Raw genomic sequence first — 20767 nt, forward strand, 5'->3', positions numbered from 1 at the left:
CATTTACTATAGTCTGTTTCTGGATTTCCTTTTATATGTAAATGGATCTGCTACTACTATTTTGACTACTGCATTTATAATAAAGTCCAGCATATGCTACCCTATATGATAGCCAGCCTCCTCTCATTCCATAGTCCTCTTTTTAGGAATCACTTTATTGTAATTTCTAGATAAACCTATAACTACTTTTTAAATTCTTCTGAAAGTATGTAGTTTTTCATTATAATTACATCAATTATTATACCAATTAATTAGGGGAAAAATTGTTACTTTTAGTACTAATCAATCTTCCTATCCAGAAATATGCTGGTTATCCACAATTATACAAACGTTCTCAGTTTTTTGAAAATGTTATGATTTTCTTCACATTTCTTATTATGATTAATTATAGGTATTTTATCCTTAGTAATTGAATATTGCAATTAGAAAAAAAACCATTTTTCCATTAAATATTTTTATTTATTTATTTTACAAATTTTCCCTTGTGATAAATTATTTCATTTTTCCCATTTATTTTGCACTTCAATCAGCAGTTAGTTAGCTCCGGGAATTCCTTAAAATGGTGTCACTTTCATGGAAATTTCTTCCTGTTTTGCTTTCCTCCAGTCTTTTCTCCTGGTAAAAATACAAGGAAACAAACAAACATAAAAAATGAAAAGATGTGGAATAAACACAGATGCCCTGCATTCTTTAGAGCAAGCTTATCCTTCACCAACTAGCGTTACTATAAACCATGAACCCTGCCCCAGGGGTTTGAGTAAATCTTGTAAAGAGAAAGACCCAGGTCCCAAGCAGGATCTGGGAAAGCAGCTTTCATAGTTTCTACTGTCACCCTTGGACACCATGGCATTGGAAAGAAGGGTTTTAGAAGAGGAAAGGGAAGCACAGAAAAGTTTTAGAATCCTTTCCCAATCTCTATCATTTTAAAATCTCTATTCTCAACACTTTCATTCCCAGTGAAAACCAGTTGGTCTGAATCTCACAGGCAGCACAACAGGACACTTTTCCCTGAGAAATGTTGTCAGCTGTGGGAGGGGCTCTTGTCCTCTCCCTGACCTCCCTCAGATTCGTCAGTGACCAGGGCAGGACTCAGGTCTTGTGATGGTGAATCTTGTATGTCAACTTGGCTAGGCAATAGTGCCAAGACATTGAGTCAAACACCAGTCTAGATGTTTCCGTGAAGGTATTTTTTAGATGTTGTTAGTATTTAAACCAGTAGACTGTCAGCAAAGCACATCACTCTCCATAAGGTGAGAGGGGCCTCAGCCAATCATTTGAAGGCCTTAAGGGAAAAAGACAGGTCCCGCAGAGGAAGAATGAATTCTGCCTCGAGATTGCCTTTAGAATGGAGAACACTTTTCTTCCTTCAGCTCTTCCCTAGGTCTCCAGGCTCCTCCCTGTTTACAGATTTCAGACTTGCCAGCTCCCACAATACTGTGAGCCAATTCCTTAAAATAATTCTGTCTCACTGTATATATATGCATCGTATTGGTTCTGTTTCTCCGGAGAATCAGAATCAAATTATACAGGCCTACAGGAACCAGCAGTCTCAGAGAGCTTACCTGCACTCCCTGGGCTGAGGGCTGCCAGAGACAAGGGGATGAGAACCTGGTGTTTGAATCTGTGCATGTTTGTGAAATAACTTCAAGGCTGTGTGTGTCACACTAGGGCACCTAATTTTGGTCTCTTCGCCACTAAACCTACTGGTTCAGCCTGGGTAGAGCAGATCTGTGTGATCTAGGGAGGCTGGGGGAGTCTGAGATCACTGTGGGGGAGGGATGAGGTTGGAGCTGAACCAAAGCACTGACCACATGGCAATAGTCTGGGTCTCAACATTCCCCTGGAGATAATGACCCTGAATGGTGTTCTGCCCTCCTCGTCACAGACCTATAGTGCGCAGCAACCCTAAGGGACAGCTAAGAGGTCTACTCACTCATTCTCCACATCCTGGATGGAGTCAGGCAGGGGCTGATTCCTGGTTTCAGGAAGGAGCCGGACAGCAAGGGCACTGAGGATGGGGGAGACTCCATAGATGATCCAGGGCAGGTGGGAGGAATACACCGTTAGGATCATCAAGAGGGGGGCCACGGCTGCCCCAATATTAGCAGCAATTCCAATGACTCCTACAGCTACTGCTCTTCGGGTGCAAACAATAATACAAAAAAATCTAGTGAAAATCCACACACGTAATTTGTGATTTATTAGTTTGTTTTAGTTATGGGAGACAGCACATCAGTGTGTTTAGACATGGAAATTGATGCCATAGTCTTGTTTTGGACATTTTCTCTCTTATTTGCTAGCAATTTTTTTCAAGTTCACATATGCATTAAAACACAATTTGATCATTGAAAAAATATTGTTACTCATAACATTTACCCTTCATGTAGTTCAGAAGATTACATGAGAAGAAACATAAAAGGATCTATCTCCGTTCAGGGCAAAAAGTCAGCTTTTGATGATATTTTGCTATAATTTTTATTATTATTATTACTATTTTCATTTACTTTTTTTCCCAAGTAATTTTATTGGGATTACGATTGTTTATAACACTGTGTAATTTCGGGTGTACATTATTGTTTACCAATTCCTCAATACACTTCATCCTGCTCACCCCCGGTAGTCCAATTTTTATCTATCACCATACATATGTGCCCCCTTGTCCCTTTTGCCCATCCCTCCTTTTGATAACTAACCAGTCTTAGTTTTCCTCCACCAATAAGTGTCAGTTATCTAGGAAAGGCGTATTTTGATCCTGACAGATCATCCATGAGATCTGTACCTGACTACAGTGGGGATTAGTTCATTTCCATGGGTAGCAGAACTGGTGCTGGCAGCAGAAGAAACTCCTACACCGAAAGTTGCCAAAGCCACACGCAAGCTCTGCATTTCTGGAAAGAAGAAGACCAGCGAGATTCAGGAAATCAGAGCTGAAGGAATCAGCATCCCTCAAACTACAACTGAAGAAGACTCTATTGGAGGTGTTTGCAAGGATAACATATATGGTAGAGAAACTGCACAGAAGCAGAAAATGTGCAATGTCTAATCAGGTGGTAAATGTGACTTATCTGCATATTATGACTTACAAGAATAAAAGAATTGAGTTATTTCATCAACTCTCCATTCATAGCTGAGATTTTCCAGAAACAGAGAGACAGAGTTAAGTCCAACAGGTGCTGTCTTCCATTAATTCTGTGCTGTATCCCCTTCGTCCTTAACACAGAACTTAAGACTGTCATGTGGGCAATTACTGAGGGTGTAAGATCCATCCATGTCTTTGAGAGTTTAAAACCTAGGAGTTACACAATATTGACAAGGGGCTAGTCAAGCAGAAGAGACGAACAAAATAACAGAACTCCTATGTTAATAGATAAGCTGGAGATCATTATTCTTGATCAATCAATCTGGTGGAGCTGGTGGAAATGGCACCAGTTTCCAGATACTTCTTGGATATAGTGAATACATCATATATCAGAGCCAACCTTAATTGAACTTGAGCTCCTTTCCCAAAAATTTGATGGCAAAATATATGCTGAACTTTCAGGTTGGTTTCAGAGAATTTTTAGAACCTAATCTGCATTTCCTTAGGGCTTTGAATAGGTGTGACCAGTACAATTCATGAGGAATGCAAGGAACACATCTTCTCTGGGTGCTTCAACGTGTGCTCTTTTCTCACCTTCAGGCACAAATGTGGTGATCAGAATGGAGATTCCCAGCAGGAACAGGAAAAGCATCTGGCTGACTCGACGGCCCAGGTGATTCAGTGCCAAAAGTGCAACATAATTGCTTGGAAGTGTGACTACACCAAAAAGAACCTGGGACAGGAAAACATTTTTCCCCAAGTGCTGGACATGGAGATTCAGGCCAAAATAGGGAAGGAAGGTTGTAAATCTGTGGGGAACAGGAGGAAAGAAAGATATCATGGGGTTTAGATTCTCTGTCCTACAAGTGATAATATTGAGCCAGGAAACTAGGGGTAGGTGTAAAGAATAAATGCATAGTCTGATTTGTAGAATATTTCTGTGTTGACTGTATTCTCTTATTTTATGTATTTTTGATACTCTGGTATTTAGGGCCTTGATACTCGAGAGTCTGCTTTTTATGGGGCTAGATAATTCCTAGAGATAGCAAATGACCCCCCTGTGAAAGTACCTTTCATATGCAAGCCAACAATCCATAGCTCACACCCCCAACCATCTCTTTTATCAAACTCACACACCAAGCCAATATCCCCCCTCCCCTAAATCACCCCAGGGTGAGGTACTGGACAACTACAGATCACCAGTACAGCTCAGGGTCCCCTAAAATTATTCAAACTATCGAATCCTAATCTAATTCAGGTTACCTACTCTCTTCTCACATTCCTTCCAACAAAAAAAGCCAATAAAGTCTCTTATCCATGCTCTTTCTTTCCTTCTCTCTTTGGCCTTCTAACTGACCCTGCTGCCTCCCTGTATGGCCCTGTGTGCTGTTTCATGCCTCCTCTTTCTAGGGATCTGTGGTATAAAGTTCCTTCATGACAATCATTCCTGAGTCTGTGTGTCTTACCATACATGATTAAAATAAACATTGGGTATATTTTATATGCAAGTTCCTTGCAAGTTAATGATTTAATAATTATCATAAAATAATTATATGATAATGGAGCTTATAATTTTTGCTTAGTTTTTTTGGGAGGTAGAGAGTGTTTTTGTGAAGGATACTTGAGGGAGGCCTCCTAGGGTTTTAGAGTTTTCTGTATCCTGATCTGAGTGATGGTTATATACTCACATATGGAAACATTCATTGAGCTTCATATATTTCAGCACTTTACTGTTTGTAATTTTCTCTCAATTAATATGAAAACAAACAAGTGAAGAAACTTAAAGTCAAACTCTGTGCCATGACTGAAGTTCTCAACCTCATCTCCAATGATAAGCCTGGTAGAGTGATGTGATAACAAAACTCCTAACTGTACAGTTAGTTCTATGTTGGTCTTTTCACAACAATATGTCTACCTCCAGACATAGCAATTATCTTTATTGCTTTCTCTTGTTTTATCTCAAGTCTGTCCCTACAGCATGTTATATTTTTGAAATAAGAAGTAGAATCATGTATCCACTATTTAAAGTTCCTCACGCACTGTGTGAAGCCTACCTCATAAAGGACAGTACACAGATCCTTTTACGCAGGTTGCGTGTGCGGAACAAGTCATACACAGGAGGTTTGTTCTGTGCTGCCTCCAGCTCCTCCTGCGTGGTGGATCTCAAAACCTTCAACAACAACAGCAAACTGTTTAGTTGTCACAAAATGGTAGATATTGTGAACCCCCAACAGAAGACGAGATAGATGATTTCTCTTTTTGTCCTTTGGAAACTACAGCCATGGAAGATGCAATGACAGGTGTAAAAGTGGTATGAAAGGTTAATTAGGGAGTTAGAGGGGCCTGAGGGAAATTATGCAGCAACAAGGACATTTTAACATGAGACTCAATTTGGCTGAAGGACATCAAAACATGTATGTAGGTTAGGAATTTAGATCAGGACGGGGACTAAATGAAGAGTGGCTTGGATAACGGTCCACAGCTTCATTTATACCAGAAGGGCATGAAAGGTGTTCTCAGCTGGCTGCTCTCAGTAGAAAATGTTTTTTTCAGAAAGGAGAATAATTTTCTGAGAGCCTTTATTCTGGTTCTTGGGTCAGTGTTGTTCAGAGAAATCTTGGCATATGTTGTGCCTCTATGCATGAGATGGCTAGAATTACATCTGAAGATGAATTCAGGGGAGATCTTGATGTTGTATGATTTATACCCAGACTTTATAATCTGACATTATACAATGGCTCTGCCACATGCTAGGCATATACCTTGAGGAAGGAAACAGGACATCTCTAAGCCTCAATTTCCTTGTCATTAAAAAGATGAATAAGAATAAGAAGATGTGGCAAGCTGCCAAATGGGAGAAAATATTTGCAAATCATATGTCTGATAAGAGGTTAATCTGCAAAATATATACAGAGCTCATACAACTCAAGAGCAAAAAACCAAACAGATTAAAAATGAGCATAGGATCTGAATAGGCATTTTTCCAAAGAAAACATACAGAGGGACAACAGGTATATGCAAAGGTGCTCAAAATCACTAACCATTAGGGAAATGCAGATCAAAGCCACAATGAGATGTTACCTCACATGTGTTACAACGGGTACCCTCAAAAAGACAAGAAATAACCAGTGTTGATGAAGACGCAGAGAAAGGGGAGCCCCTGTGCGCTGTTGGGGGGAATGTAAATTAGTGCAGCCACTATGGAAAACAGTATGGAAGTTCCCCAAAAAATTAAAAATAAAACTAATATGTGGTCCAGCAATTCCACTTTGGGGTATTTATCTGAAGAAAAGGTAAACAGGAACTTCAAAAGATATATGCACCCCCATGTTCATCACAGCATTATTTACAACAGCCAAGATACGGAAACAACCTGTGTTCATCTATGGATGAATGGATAACGTTACATATATATTATTCAGCCCTAAAAGAGAAATCTTGCTATTTGAGATAAAATGGATGGACCTTGAGGACATTATACTGAGCAAAATAAGTCAGACAGAGAAAGACAAATGCTGTATGATCTCAATTATATTTGGAATCTAAAACAACAAGCTCATAGATAGAGAGAACAGATTGGTGGTTGCCAGATGTGGAGAATGAGGGGATAGGCAAAATGGGTGAAGGGGATCAAAGGTATAAACTTTCAGTTATAAAATATATAAGTCATGGGGATGCAGTGTACAGCATGGCAACTATAGTTCATAATATTGAATTGTATATTTGAAAGTTCTAAGACAGTAGATATTAAGAGTTCTCATAATAAGAAAAACACATTTTATAACTATTTATGTTGATGGGTCATAACTAAACTTATTGTGGTCATCATTTTACAATATATACAAATATTGAATTGTTATGTTGTACACCTGAAACTAATATAATGTTAAATGTCTATTATACCTCAAACAAAAAGGAAGAAGGAAATGTAAAAAAATCAAGATCAGGAGAAGAAATAGTAGAAAAAATAATACCTCTCTCACAAGGATTTCCAAGGCATACACCAGGTCACAAATGTGTGTATGGAATTACATCCAGCACAGCTCAGTCAGTTATTGACTTTTTAATTATTCGAATAATTTTAGCTCCAGTCTCATCCCGTCTTTATAAATGAAACAATACCATGTAGCTCATTAGAGAAAATGTCATGATGAAGGGAATTTAGAGAAATGAAAGGCCACCCTTCCCAGAGATCTGGAGTAATCAACAGATTTGTATTGATATAAAGTGGAGCAGCTTTACATTAGAAGAATTATCTGAAGCAGGTGTGTTTGGCAATCAATCAGATGGAGGTTAAAACAAAACTAAGACCACAAATTTCTGCATTATCTTTACAGAACAAAAAAAATCAAATGAAGGCGTATTAGCTACCCATTCATGAAGAGAATCCTTTGTGTAAACCACATTTTAACTGCTGCTCTTGCCATGCTCTTTTTCTTCCACCTGGCAGTAAGGTAATTGTCAGTTGCCATTCACCTTGATTATGCATTGTTTTTTTCCTGATTTCAGTATCACTCACTTTTTCCTGCTTTCAGTATCACTTACTTTTGTATCTGCCTGACCCTTGTAAATATTTAAGGTTTCCTTCTCTGGATTGGGCCAATCTGGTAGGCAAAATACTAGGTAAGGGCGTGGAAGCAAAGATAATTCCTGAGATGTTAGTTGGTCCAAAAGTATTTTGTATAATTTAGGCATATATTGACACAGTATTGAACTGCCATAGAGCTCCACCTAAATTTCAATGTCCACCTTCATCCTTTTTTTTTTTTTTTTTTTTAAGGCACAAGCCAATGTTCTCCCCATCATATCAGGAACGCTCAGTGCTATTGTCTGTGTAATGCTTCACCTCTGGGGAAACCTGATTCCTTCCAGCCATCTTCAGTGGGATCTGAATTCTCAGGAGCATTATCTGAAATCTTCTAAAGGACCTCTGATTTTTCCAGGACTATAATATCTTCCATCAGTTGTGCCATTGTACATGTTTCCAGAAGTGTTTTATTCCTTCTTTTTGAGTGGCAAGCTTCTAATCCTCTCCTTTATTAATAAAAGAAGGATGGACTTTTTTTCCTTATCTCCGTTAGAATTCTTTACATTCTGTTATCACTGTAAACCTTTGAACTTAAAAATGTCTATGAATTTCTCTCTCTCTCACATTAATGTGAAAGCTCTTTGAAGGCTGGGATTGATTCCGATATTCACGAACCGGCATCATGCCTGGCACTACATAATTTTTCAATAAATAGTTTATATATGTGCATGACATGAAGAATGATTTAACTAATCATGCACAGCAATATTTGCCTTCCATACCTGGGATGGAAAAGAAGAAAAGGAAAGACTTCTCTGAAGCATTCCCACTCAGTCATGTTCTTGGAACGTGTAATAAGGAGAATGCAAATTCCACACAACGTGGATTTGGACTTTTGTGGTCACTGCCATATTTCCAGGGATGGAACAAAACTGGCCACAGGTAGGCACTTACTAACTACACCATGAAAGAAAGTGAATGGGTGAATGAACAAATAGGAGAACCTCCTTATCCTCTATTCCGCGTGGTCACTAATCCTTCTACTGGTGTTACTGTCCTGAAAAATGGCCATCAGAACATTAACTGGAAGGGAATGGATTAGTTTTTATTACTTTCTCTTACACAGGGTGAGACCAATATACAAGCTTCTTTTAAATAATTATTTTCATTTACTTAATTTTTGAGGTAACTTTGGTGTATAACATTATGTAAGTTTCAGGTGTATATCACTATATTTTGACTTCTTTGTAGACTACACCACATTCACTACCCAAGTCTAATTGCCATCCATCACCATACCCTTGTGCCCTTTTACTCTTTTTGCCCTCCTCCCTTCCCCCTTTCCCTCTGGTAACCACCAATCTGTCCTCTGTGTCTATGTGTTTGTTGTTGTTGTTGTTTTATCTTCCAGTGAAATCATATGGTATTTGGCTTTCTCTGTCTGACTTATTTTGCTTAGCATAATGCCCTCAAAGTCCATCCATGTGGTTGTAAATGGCAAGATTTCATTTTTTTATGGATGAGTAGTCCTCCATAATATTCATATATGCAACATCTTTATCCATTCTTCCCTTGATGGGCACTTAGATTGTTTCCAAGTCTCGGCCATTATGAACAATGCCGCAATGAACATGGGGATGCATATATCTTTTCAAATTAGTGTTTTCATGTTTTTTGGATAAATACCCAGAAGTGGAATAACTGGATCATACGGTAGTTCTATTCTTGATTTTTTGAAAAATCTCCATACTGTTTTCCATAGTGGCTGCACCAGTTTGCATTCCTACCAGCAGTATATGAGAGTTCCCTTTTCTCCACATCTTGACCAATACTAGCTCTTTTCATCTTTTTAATAATAGCCATTCTGACAGGTGTGAGGTAATATCTCAATATGGTTTTGATTTGCATTTCCCTAATAACTAGTGGTATTGTACATCTTTTCCTGTGCCTCACGGCCATCTGTATATGTTATTTGGGAAAATATCTGTTCAGATCCTCTGCCTATTTTTTAACTAGGCTGTTTGTTTTTCTGTTGTCGAGTTGTATGAGTCTTTATATATTTTGGATATTAATCCGTTATCAGATATATGATTTGTGACTATCCTCTCTCAATTGTTGGGTTTTCTTTTTTTTGTTGTTGATGATTTTCTTTGCTGCAAAGAAGGTTTTTAGATGGATGTAATCACACTTGTTCATTTTTTCATTTGTTTCCCTTGCCTGAGGAGACATGATATTCAAAGAGATAGTGCTAAAACTCATGTCAAAGAGCGTACCAGCTATATTTTCTTTTATGAGTTTTATGGTTTCAGGCCTTACATTCAAGTCTTTAATCCATTTTGAGTTAATTTTTATGTATTGTCTAAGATAATGGTCTGCTTTCATTCTTTTGCATGTGGCTTTTCAGTTTTCCAAACACCTTTTATTCAATAGAATTTCTTTCTCCATTGTAAGTTCTTGGCTCCTTTGTCAAAAATTAGCTAACCATAGACGTGTACGTTTATGTCTGGCCTCTCAATTCTGTTCCATTCATCTGTGCATGTGTGTTTTTCTGCCGGTACCAGAGTCTTTTGATTACTATAGCTTTGTAGTATATTTTGAAATCAGGGATTGTGATACCTCCCCTCTTTGTTCTTTCTTCTCAGGGTTGCCTTGGCTATTTATTTGGGATATTTTGTTCCATGTAAATTTTAGGATCTTTGTTCCATTTCCATGAAAAATGTTTTTGGGACTTTGATAGGAATTGCATTGAATCTGTTGATTGATTTAGGAAGAATGGATGTTTTCAGTGTGTTAATTCTTCCAATACATGAGCATGGAATATCTTTCCACTTCTTCACATGTTCCTCGATTTCTTTCAACAAGGTTTTATAGGTTTCAGGGTACCAGTCTTTCACCTCCTTGGTTGAATTTATTCCTAGGTATACTATTCTTTTTGTGGTGATTGTAAATGGAATTGTATTTTTGATTTCCCTTTCTGCTACTTCGTTGTTAGTGTATAGAAATGCAACTGATTTTTGAACATTGATTTTTGTACCCTGCAATGTTATTGTTTTTGTCAATAATTTCTAATAGTTTTTTGTGGATTTCTTTAGGGTTTTCTATGATAGTTGAGACACTGTCTTTTTATACCCATTTATCTAGAATTTTTTATCATAAATAGATGCTGTATCTTGTTGAATACTTTCTCTGCATCTATTGAGATGATCATGTGTTTTTTATTCTTCTTTTTGTTAATGTTCATCGAACGTAGATTTTGCACTATCCTTGTGTCTCTGGAATAAATCCCACTTGATCATGGCGTATGATCCTTTTAATGTATTTTTTGTATTCAATTCACTAATATTTTGTTGATGATTTTCACATCTATGTTCATCAGTGATATTGGCCTGTAATTTTCTTTTTTGGTTTTGTTCTTGTCTGGTTTTGGTGTCAGGGTAAGTTTTTCCTCATACACTAAGTTAGGAAGCCTCCCCTCCTCTTCATTTTTTGGAAGAGTGAGAGGGATAGGTATTAAATCTTCTGTGAATATTTGGTATAATTTGCCAAGGAAGCCACCTGGTCCTGGACTTTTGTTTTTTGGGAGGTTTTTAATCACTGTTTTGATCTCCTTACTGGTGATCCATCTGTTTAGATCCTCTATTCTTTTTGATTCAATTTTGGAAGGTTGTATAAGTCTAAGAATTTATCCATTTCTTCTAGATTATCCAATATTTTTTGCATAAAGTTTTTCATAGTTTTCTCTTACAGTTCTTTTTATTTCCTTGTATCTGTTGTAATTTCTCCTTTCTCTTTTCTGATTTCATTTACTTGAGCCTTCTTTCTTTTTTCTTGGTGAGTCTACAATCTTTATAATTGTTAATATTCAGTGCTCTCTGCCCCCATTGAGTAAAATATGTATCCAGTACCTTCATCAACAGCATGTCTTTTCCTTAGGTTAACCTAAACGATGTTGACACTCATTGAGAACCAGGACAGTGAGGTTAGAAGACCCATAACCACTCCTGAGATCTTACCTTCAATTCCTCTCATGGGTATTGACTAATCTAGATGTAGGTCACATCTTCCCTACATCCCATATCCAGCTCCCATCCTCCTCACCTCCAGAGTTAGGGTGTCTGCAACATTCTTCCTTCCATTTCTGTGTGCTGCTTTTCTAAGTTTATTTAAGGCCTCCTCAGGTTTGTTGGTGATAATAAGCCACCGAGCAGACTCTGCCAGCCACCTGAGGAAAGAGGAGAAGTGCAGTTAACTCTCACTTGCCCGTTTTTCATGTAACCTTTGTCCAGAGATGTGCAGGAGTTTGGAATATGCCACTCAAAATTTGCTGCTTTAACATATTGATAATTTTGAGCTGAAGGCACTTGAGAAACTGCAGATGCAGGAAGATCTCTCTGAAGTCTCCCTTTCTAGCTACAAGTAGGTCCTAAAATTTCCCTTGTTAAAGATGCCCATCCAGTGCCAGGAAGAGAAGAACATTCTTATCACCAGAGACTAGGGGTTGACACTGAAATGGACTTGTATAAACAAACTTAGTAAAATAACTCTTATTTTCTCTTAGTTGCCCCACATATTTCCTAGTAATTGTCCCACAAAATAATGCCCCATGCCCAAGCTACTTTGTCTTGTCACGTCTCCAAGGTTTTTTTGTTTGTGTAAAAATGTATATAAGTCTTTGGACCCAATGGCTTTTTGAATCTTTGTTTTCCCTCTGAAGACTCATGTGTACATGTAAAAACAGTAAATAAATTTGTGTGTGTTTCTCCTGTTGATGTCTTATGTCAGTTTAGTTCTTAAGCCATCCAGAGAATCTAAGAGGCTTAGAAGGAAGTTTTTCCTTTCCTGCAGGTGCCTTTCCATCCTATCTAATAAGTACCACAGTTCGTTTAGGCCAGAAAATAAATTTACCTTCTCCGGTACCATAAGTACGAAAACACTTCGTCTGCTGGAAACACAGGCGTGGAGTCATGTTGACTCCCCTCTTATTCAGGAGAAGTGCCAATTTTGTAAACTAAAAATTCCCTGTGCCTAGTTAAATTTGTATTCAAATAAACAGCAAATCACTTTTTAGTATAACTATGTTTTATGCAGTATTTATGCAATATTTGGGACATACTTATGCTAAAATATTATTTGCTATTTATCCAAAATTTGAATTCAATGAGGCATTCTGTATTTTATCCTCCTAGCACATAAAAATACAGAACTCTCAGATAAATAGAAATTTCACACAAACCATGAATAATTTTCAGTGTAACTATATGCCATATAACATTTGCTATGTTATTATACAAAAATATGTGTTGTTTATCTGAAATTCAAATTTAATTTAATGTCCACGATGTTATCTGCCAACCCTGATTGCTCAGCTTCTGGAATTACACAGATTAGTAGAGCACAAGCTCAAATATTGACCAAGGACCAAAAAGATCCATGTGTCCTGGTTGCATGCATCTTTCATTCCAGGATCCTCTAAAACCGAGAGAGAGCTTATACCTTGAAGACAGAAGGATGACAAATACGGGCACAGAAAACACCAGCTGGAGGGTGCGCCAGTCTCTAATGGCATAAGCCAGTCCTCCTAATATTATCTGTCCAACACTATAGGAACAACCTGTCAGTGTCATTCCCAATGCTTGGAATCGGGCCAATGTCCATTCTACAACTGAAAGAAAACACAAACGAGATATTGACTTTACACAAAAGTGGAATGTCAAAATCAAAGTCAAGGCTTGGAAAATGTACACGATCAAAAGTGTTGACTTACTGAGCATATTACTATTTACCAGGATGCTTATGAGAGAAAGGCCAGCCAAGAAGCGTAGTGCGCAGTAAATGAGGAAGGTGGGAGCAAAGGCTGCACAGGTGTCAGCAATGGCTAACTGGAGCAAACACCAGCTGAGTATTAACCTCCTGCCGAACCTGAGAAACAGGTAGGTGTTAGATTAGAGAACAAAAACAACCTATTGTAAAAGTAAATGTGAAATAGGAGGCACATTTTGAAATTTAGGGAACGTTTTCACAGGTGAAACTTTGCACTTAATGCCTTAAAGAATCAACAGATAATCATCAGTAGATCCTCTCAGAAGCAGCTCTCCCTGTTTGTAAACAGATACTAAGTACAAAAAAGCTTCTTATCTAATCTTTTACCAGTAGATCTTTGACACCAATTGGAACAAAATAAGACAGGCTGCAATACTGGAAATATTAATAGATCATAAATATTCCTTGTACTACGACATTCATTTAGCATGGTAGAAAGTCTGTGTAGTGTCTAGAATGCAATGGATCTTAATCTCTACTTGGGACTCTAGGGTCTTGCAGGCTAAGGCTAAAGTTATGTGAAAAGTCTCCTTCTGTTATTGATTTCCAGTTTCATACCATTTTGGTCAGAACAGATACTTGATATGATTTCAATCTTCTTAAATTTTCTAAGAGTTTTTTTGTGACCTAAGCTATGATCTATGCCAGAGAATATTCCATGTGCACCCAAGAAAAATGTGTATTCTTATTATTCCTATCTTGCCTTTCCAGTTGATTTGGATACTTCTCATAGAATTTCTTCACTTTTAAAAAATCTTATTTCTCTCTGCTCTTCCACCTGAATCATTTCTAGATTTCTATCTTTGAGCTCACTAATTCTCTTTTCCACATGGTCTGCTCTATTTCCAATGCCTTTTAGTTTATTTTTCAATTCATTAATTGTATTCTTCATCTCCAGATTTTTTTTTCTTAGAACTTCAATCTCTTTCGTGAAGTACTCCATTTTCAATAGTTTTACTCCTGAGCTCTTTGAACTTTTTGAGTTTTCTTGTACTCATTGAGTTTCTTCATGACAGCTGTTTGGAATTCTCCATCAGTTAGATTGCAATCTTCTGTGACTTCAAGTTGGGTTTCTGGAGAGTTGTCATTTTCTTTCTGTTCTACCATGTTGCTGCTGCAATTATTCACGGTGCTTGATGAGTTGATCCTCTGCCAGTGCATGTGTGGTAGTACACACCTTTCTTACTTGGGTAAGGCTTTGGTTACTTTGATTCTGATATGCTTCTGGTTGTATCTGAGATTCTGCACTTCCCACCCATCACTGCTTGTGCCCCAGGCAATCAGTACCCTCCTTGTTCTGCATATGCCTTGCTGCTTATGATGTGGCTTCATTCTCGGGTGTTGCCACCTGAGTCACCAGGCTGTGAGCACCTCACTGCTTCTGGGATCTCTTGGGCCTTATGTTCCCCTACTGGCTTTCTTTGGGTTCTCCCTGGGTTCAGGTGCTGCTTTCCCATGCACCACTTGGGTTACTGCTTCTCCTGGGTTATCTGGTTGTGCTGACAGCACCACTGCTGGGGGGCTGTGCTAACAGGTGTTGCAACCACTGCCGGGGACCCAGGGTCTTGTATACATCACCTGCTGCTGGTAGGGCTGCTGTCACTGGTGCCAAAGCTGGGGGCCGAGTCATAGATTCTGCTGTGGTTTGTGAAGCCTCATGTCTCAAGTGTTACCTGCCTCTGCTGGGAGAGTGGGAGGGGCTCAGCCATGAGTGCTGCTACTGCTCCTACAGACTCTACCTCCAGTGCTGGTGTGCTTTCTGAAACCTCAGATCAGGAGACCATTGCCTCTGCTAGGGGTTTCCACATTTTGGTTTGCTACCTCTGGGGAAGAGGGAGGGAGCTGGGCCATCAGCACTGCTGTGCGTACTGAAGCCTCAGATGGTGAGCGCCCCCTGCGAGTACTAAGGGAGGGCAAAGGGTAAGCCATGTGTGTTCTTGCTGCTCCTGCAGCCTCTGGTCTCTGATGTCATTGCAATTTTTGAACCTCAGGTCAGAGCACTACTGCCACTGCCAGGGTGCTCTGCATTTTGGATCACCATCACCACTGGAGAAGGAGGGGCTGCTCCTCTGGTTCCCCTGCCTCCTGGAGGTCCAGACCACCTACCTTCAGACATACAGATGCATGGATCTCTCAGACATTCTGATGTGCTCTGTAGGGAGTCCTTTGTTGGCCGGTAGATGTCCTACTGCTTACACCTTAGAGGGGAGAGACAAAGGGAAGAACTCACACTGCCATGAGGCTGATGTCACTCCTCTAGTTTTCTTTTCTTGTATTGTTCTTTTCTAGTTTTGGTATCAGGGTAATGCTGGCCTCATAAAATGACTTTAGAAATTTCCCTCCTCTTTGGTTCTCTGGAAGAGTGTGAAAAGCATTGGTGTTAATTTTTCTTTAAATGTTTCGTAAAATCAGCAGAGAAGCCACCTGGTTCTGGGGTTTTCTTTGTTCATAGAGTATTGATTACTGATTCAATCTCCTTACTAATAATTGATCTGTTCAGATTTTCTATTTCTTCCTGATTCAGTCTGGGTAGGTTGTTTTGTTCTAGGAATTTTTCCATTTCATCTTTTTTGTCCAGTTTTTGGCGTACGGCTGTTTATAGTGCGCTCATGTATTTCTGTGGTATCAGTTGTAATGTTTCCTCTTTCATTTAAAATTTTGTTGATTTTGGCCCTCTCGTTTTTCCCTTGGTTACTGTAGCTAAAGGTATGTCAATTTTGTTTATCTTTTCAAAGAACCAATGCTTAATTTTGTTAATTTTTTTATTGCTTTCCTGTTCTCTAGTTCATTTATTATTTCCTTCCTTCTGCTAAGTTTGTGCTTAATTTTTTTCTTTTTCTAGTCCCTTGAGGCATTGACTTAGGTTTTTTATTTGAAATCTTTCTTGTTTCTTAATGTAGGCATTTATTACTATGAACTTCTCTCTTAGAACTGCTTTTGTTGCATCCCATAAATTTTACTATGTTGTGTTTCCATTTTCATTTCTCTCAAGAAACTTTTTATTTCCCCTTTAATTTCTTCTTTGACCCATTGGTTGTTTGGGAGAGTATTGCTTATTTTCCGTGTATTTGTGAGTTTTCCAGTTTTTCTCCTGTTTTGATTTCTAGTTTCACACCATTGTGGTCAGAGAAGATGCTTTCAATCTTCTTGAATTTTCTAAGACTTGTTTTGTGGCCTAACATATAGTCTATCCTAGAAAATGTTCCATGTGCACTTGAGAAGAATGTGTGTTTTCCTGCTGTTGGATTAATGTTCTGCACGTGTCTGTTAGGTCCATTTGGTCCTTAGTATTGTTCAAATTCTCTGTTTTCTTATTGATTGTCTATTTGTTTCATTATTAATTTTTGCTGGCTAGATGCTCACCATTCCTTCTCTTTTTTTCTGGACACAGAGGAAGACTGTCCTTCCCAGTCTTATAATTAAGTAGGGTCTATATATCTTTGAGTTGACCATGGACTGTGGACAGAAGTGACATAGGCCACTTTCAGGCCAGTCCATATAAGATTTATTTTGATTCTACACATTCCATTTGACAACATGGCTGGAAACAAAGAACTTGTTGATGAAAAAGTCACCTAATGGAAGGAGCTGTTTCCTGATTCATTGCCTAGAAGATGGGAGCCTGGATGGCTCCTTGATTGACACCAAGTTATGACATCAGTGAGAATCATTCTCTTATTCAGGTAACCAATTATGATTCTGGATTTTTTTTACTGCAACCGATTACCTTGATTAATACAATAATGCTGTGATTATAATGATGTTTAAAAAAGATAACTAGAGAAGGTTTGTGTTTATTTCTTTTTATATATGTTACCAAATTTATTTGAAAAAATATTTTACTTGAAAAGAAAATGTAATATATATCTGTAAATGAATGTGTCAAAAGAGGTTATACAATTATACACATATCACACATATCCCAATTTTACTTAAAACGTGTATTTGCGATGTATCTAGATATATCAAAATGATGTTAATGTTGGCTCGCAGTGGGTGGATTTATTCCCAACCACTCTTATCTTGTTTTTAATTTTAATTAATTAATTTATTTATTTTTGGATGTACATCATATTTCGAATTCTGTGTAGATTACATCATGCTCACTACCCTAAAACTAATTATAGTCCATCCACTCATGTGTGAGCTTAATCACCCCTTTTGCCCTCCCCTCTCCCCCCTTCCCCTATGGCAACCACCAATCCAATCTCCAATGCTATGTGTTTTTTTGTCGTTTTTATCTTCTATTTATGATTGAGATCATATGGTATTTGACTTTCTCCCTCTGACTTATTTCACTCAGCATAATACCCTCAAGGTCCATCCATGTTGTCACAAATGGCCGGATTTCATCATTTCTTATGGCTGAGTAGTAGTCCATCGTGTATAAATACCACATTCTCTTTATCCATTCGTCCCTTGATGGGTGCCTATGTTGCTTCCAAGTCTTGGCTATTGTGTATAATGCTGCAATGAACGTAGGGGTGCAAGTATCTTTATGCCTTTATTTTGAAAATTTTCAAATATGAAAGGCAATTTAAATGAATACTGTAGTGAGTCCTGGTAAAAACCTCAATTGGATTCACCACTAGATATCATTTTGCTGCATTGTAGGTATTTCTTTGTATAGACAAAAACATACACACTCTTTTTGTGTTTTGTTGTTGTTGAATCATTTGAAAGGCATTTAGAAGTCATATGACACGTCCCTCCTAAAGTTTTAAACATGATGTATTAAGAATAAGGATAGTTTCCAATATTATTACAATTCCGGTATCACACCTAAGAATGCTAACAATAATTCCTTCATATCAGCTATTAGACCATATTCAAATTACCACAAAGGTCCAAAAAAATCTCTTTCTAGTTGTTATTTTTCTTTATTCCATTCATGATATAGTTGGGGTTTACACATTGCATTTTTCTGTTATGTTTTATTAGTCTTTTTAAATCTAGAATGATCACTCCACTTATTTTTTTTCATGATATTATCTTTTTGAAATATCCAGGTTGGTTGTCTTATAGAGTATGAACTAAGGACAATTTAAAATGTATTTTAAATTTTTATCTATATTCTAATTTTTACATGGCACATTTTTGGTCAGAAAAATAACAAAAGGTTAAAAATGTAAAAAATATATTTGCATTTTCTTTGCCGATGTCTTTGAGAATCCTTTTTTAAATAGACTATTTTTTAGAGCAGTTTTAGGTTCACAGCAAAACTGAGCAGAAGACACAGAGGTTTCCCATACACCTCCTTTCCGTCCACCCCCACATGCATAACCTCCCCCATTACCATATCCCCCACCAGAGTGGTCCATTTGTTGAACTGACAAACCTACACTGATATGTCATAATAATCCAGAGTCCATAGTTTACATTAGGGTTAACTCTTGGTGTTGTACATTCTATGGGTTTGGACAAATGTATAATGTATAATGTATCCACCAATATAGTATAATACAGAGTATTTTCCCTGCCATAAAAATCTCCCATGTGTGCCTATTCATTCTTCCCACCCTCCACCCAAACCCCCGGCATCCACTGATCTTTTCACTGACTCCTTAGTTTTGCCTTTTCTAAAATGTCATACAGTTGGAAGTGTACAGTATGTAGCCTTTTCTGATTGGCTTCTTTCACTTTGTAACACGAATTTAAATTTCCTCCATGTCTTTTCATGGCTTGATAGCTCATTTCTTTTTAGCGCTGAATAATATTCCATTGTCTGAAGAACCACAGTTTATGTATCCATTCACCTACTGAAGGACATCTCGGTTGCTTCCAAGCTTTGTCAATTATAAATAAAGCTGCTATAAACATCCATGTGCAGGTTTTTGTGTGCACATCACTTTTCAACTCTTTTACTTTGGGTAAATACCAAGAAGCATAACTGCTAGATCATTTCATAAGAGTAGGTTTAGTATTGTAAGAAACCACTAAACTGTCTTCTAAAGTAGCTACACCATTTTGCATTCCCTACAGCAATGAATTAGAGTTCTTGTTGCTCCACATTCTCAACATTTGGTGCTTTCAGCATTCTGGATTTTGACCTTTCCAATAGGTATGTGGCAGTGTCTCATAGCTCTTTTAATTTGCATTTCTGTGATGACATATGAGGTGGAGGATCTTTTCGTGTGTTTCATCGCCATCCATATATCTTCTTTGATGAGGTCTCTATTAAGGTCTTTGGCCTCTTTTTTAATCGGGCTATTTGTTTTGGGTTTTTTTATTGTTGAGTTTGTATTTTTTACCTAAAAATTCTTTATCAGATATATTTTTTGGAAATATTTTTTCCCAGTCTGTGGTTTGTCTCTTCATTCTCTTGACAGTGTCTTTTGTAGAGCAGAAAATTTGATTTTAATGAAGTCCAGCTTATAATTTTCTTCTTTCATGGACTATACCTTTGGTGTTGTATCTAAGAAGTCATCATCAAACTCAAGGTTACCTAGATTGTCTCTTATGCTATCTTCCTGCAGTTTTATAGTGTTATGTTTTACATTTAGTTTTGTGATCCATTTTGAATTCATTTGGTGTAGGGTGTAAGGTCTCTGTCTAAATGCACTTTTTTGCACATTTATGTCTAATTGTTATACTACCATTTGTCAATAAGACTATCTTTGCTCCATTGTATTCCTCTGCTCCTTTGTCAAACATCAATTGATTCTATTTATGTGGGTCTATTTCAGAGCACTCTATACTCTTCCCTTCTTTCACCAATACCACACTGTCTTGATCACTGTAGCTTTATAGTAAGTCTTGAAGTCAGGTAATGTCAGTCCTCCAACTTTGTTCTTCATCTTCAATATTCTGTTGGCAATTCTGGGTCTTCTGCGTCTCCATATTAACTTTAGAATTAGTCGTTGATATCCACATAATAATTTTCTGGGATTTTGGTTTTGATTGCATTGAATCTATAGATCAAGCTGGGAAGAAGTAACATCTCGAGAGTCCTCTTAATATGTAGTAGGAATAGGGAAGGCTTTTTGTTACTGACATTACGCAAAGAGCCACCAATAAACAGTTTCTACTCTAAGACAGTGAGTATGACTTATCACTTCCTCCTCTTTACCCCAATTATTTAATACTTCTATGATCCTGAAAGAGGCTAAGCAGAAAAGAATGTGATGAAATTCTATATATTCTCAAAGTCAGTGGCCTAGATAAGGGTTCATAATAACTTCATTATCAAAAGGCTTGAGTGCTGTAGCAATGATTGCCTTTCTCCAACTTCTGAAATATAGGAGTCCTCTTTTCTTTCCATCATGAATAAGTAGAGTTACCATAGAATTTTCATCCTCAATGGGGTACTTTGAGACCAAAAAGGGAAGTTATTCACAATT

The 20767-nt window shown here is 37.7% G+C and overlaps 1 protein-coding gene across 3 annotated transcripts in view; it reads right to left on the minus strand.

The window, feature by feature from the left end:
- Positions 1 to 486: 486 nt before the first annotated feature.
- The window catches only part of LOC124229527 (solute carrier family 22 member 9-like), a 28992-nt gene continuing 8711 nt past the window's right edge, over positions 487 to 20767 (minus strand). The window contains exons 3-10 of one of the 3 annotated variants that reach the window (XM_046644770.1): positions 13372 to 13526; positions 13101 to 13269; positions 11706 to 11829; positions 5134 to 5249; positions 3674 to 3888; positions 2780 to 2888; positions 1934 to 2137; positions 487 to 615 (exon numbers count right to left, since the gene is read on the minus strand). In XM_046644770.1, coding sequence (XP_046500726.1) covers positions 555 to 615; positions 1934 to 2137; positions 2780 to 2888; positions 3674 to 3888; positions 5134 to 5249; positions 11706 to 11829; positions 13101 to 13269; positions 13372 to 13526 — 1153 coding nt within the window. In that variant the 3' untranslated portion in view covers positions 487 to 554. Of the gene's footprint in view, positions 616 to 1933; positions 2138 to 2779; positions 2889 to 3673; positions 3889 to 5133; positions 5250 to 11705; positions 11830 to 13100; positions 13270 to 13371; positions 13527 to 20767 lie in introns of those variants that run through there. The other 2 variants (XM_046644771.1, XM_046644772.1) reach the window with 2 other exon arrangements.

Source organism: Equus quagga, chromosome 17 (genome assembly GCF_021613505.1).
Source record: "Equus quagga isolate Etosha38 chromosome 17, UCLA_HA_Equagga_1.0, whole genome shotgun sequence".
Taxonomy (NCBI): Eukaryota; Metazoa; Chordata; class Mammalia; order Perissodactyla; family Equidae; genus Equus; species Equus quagga.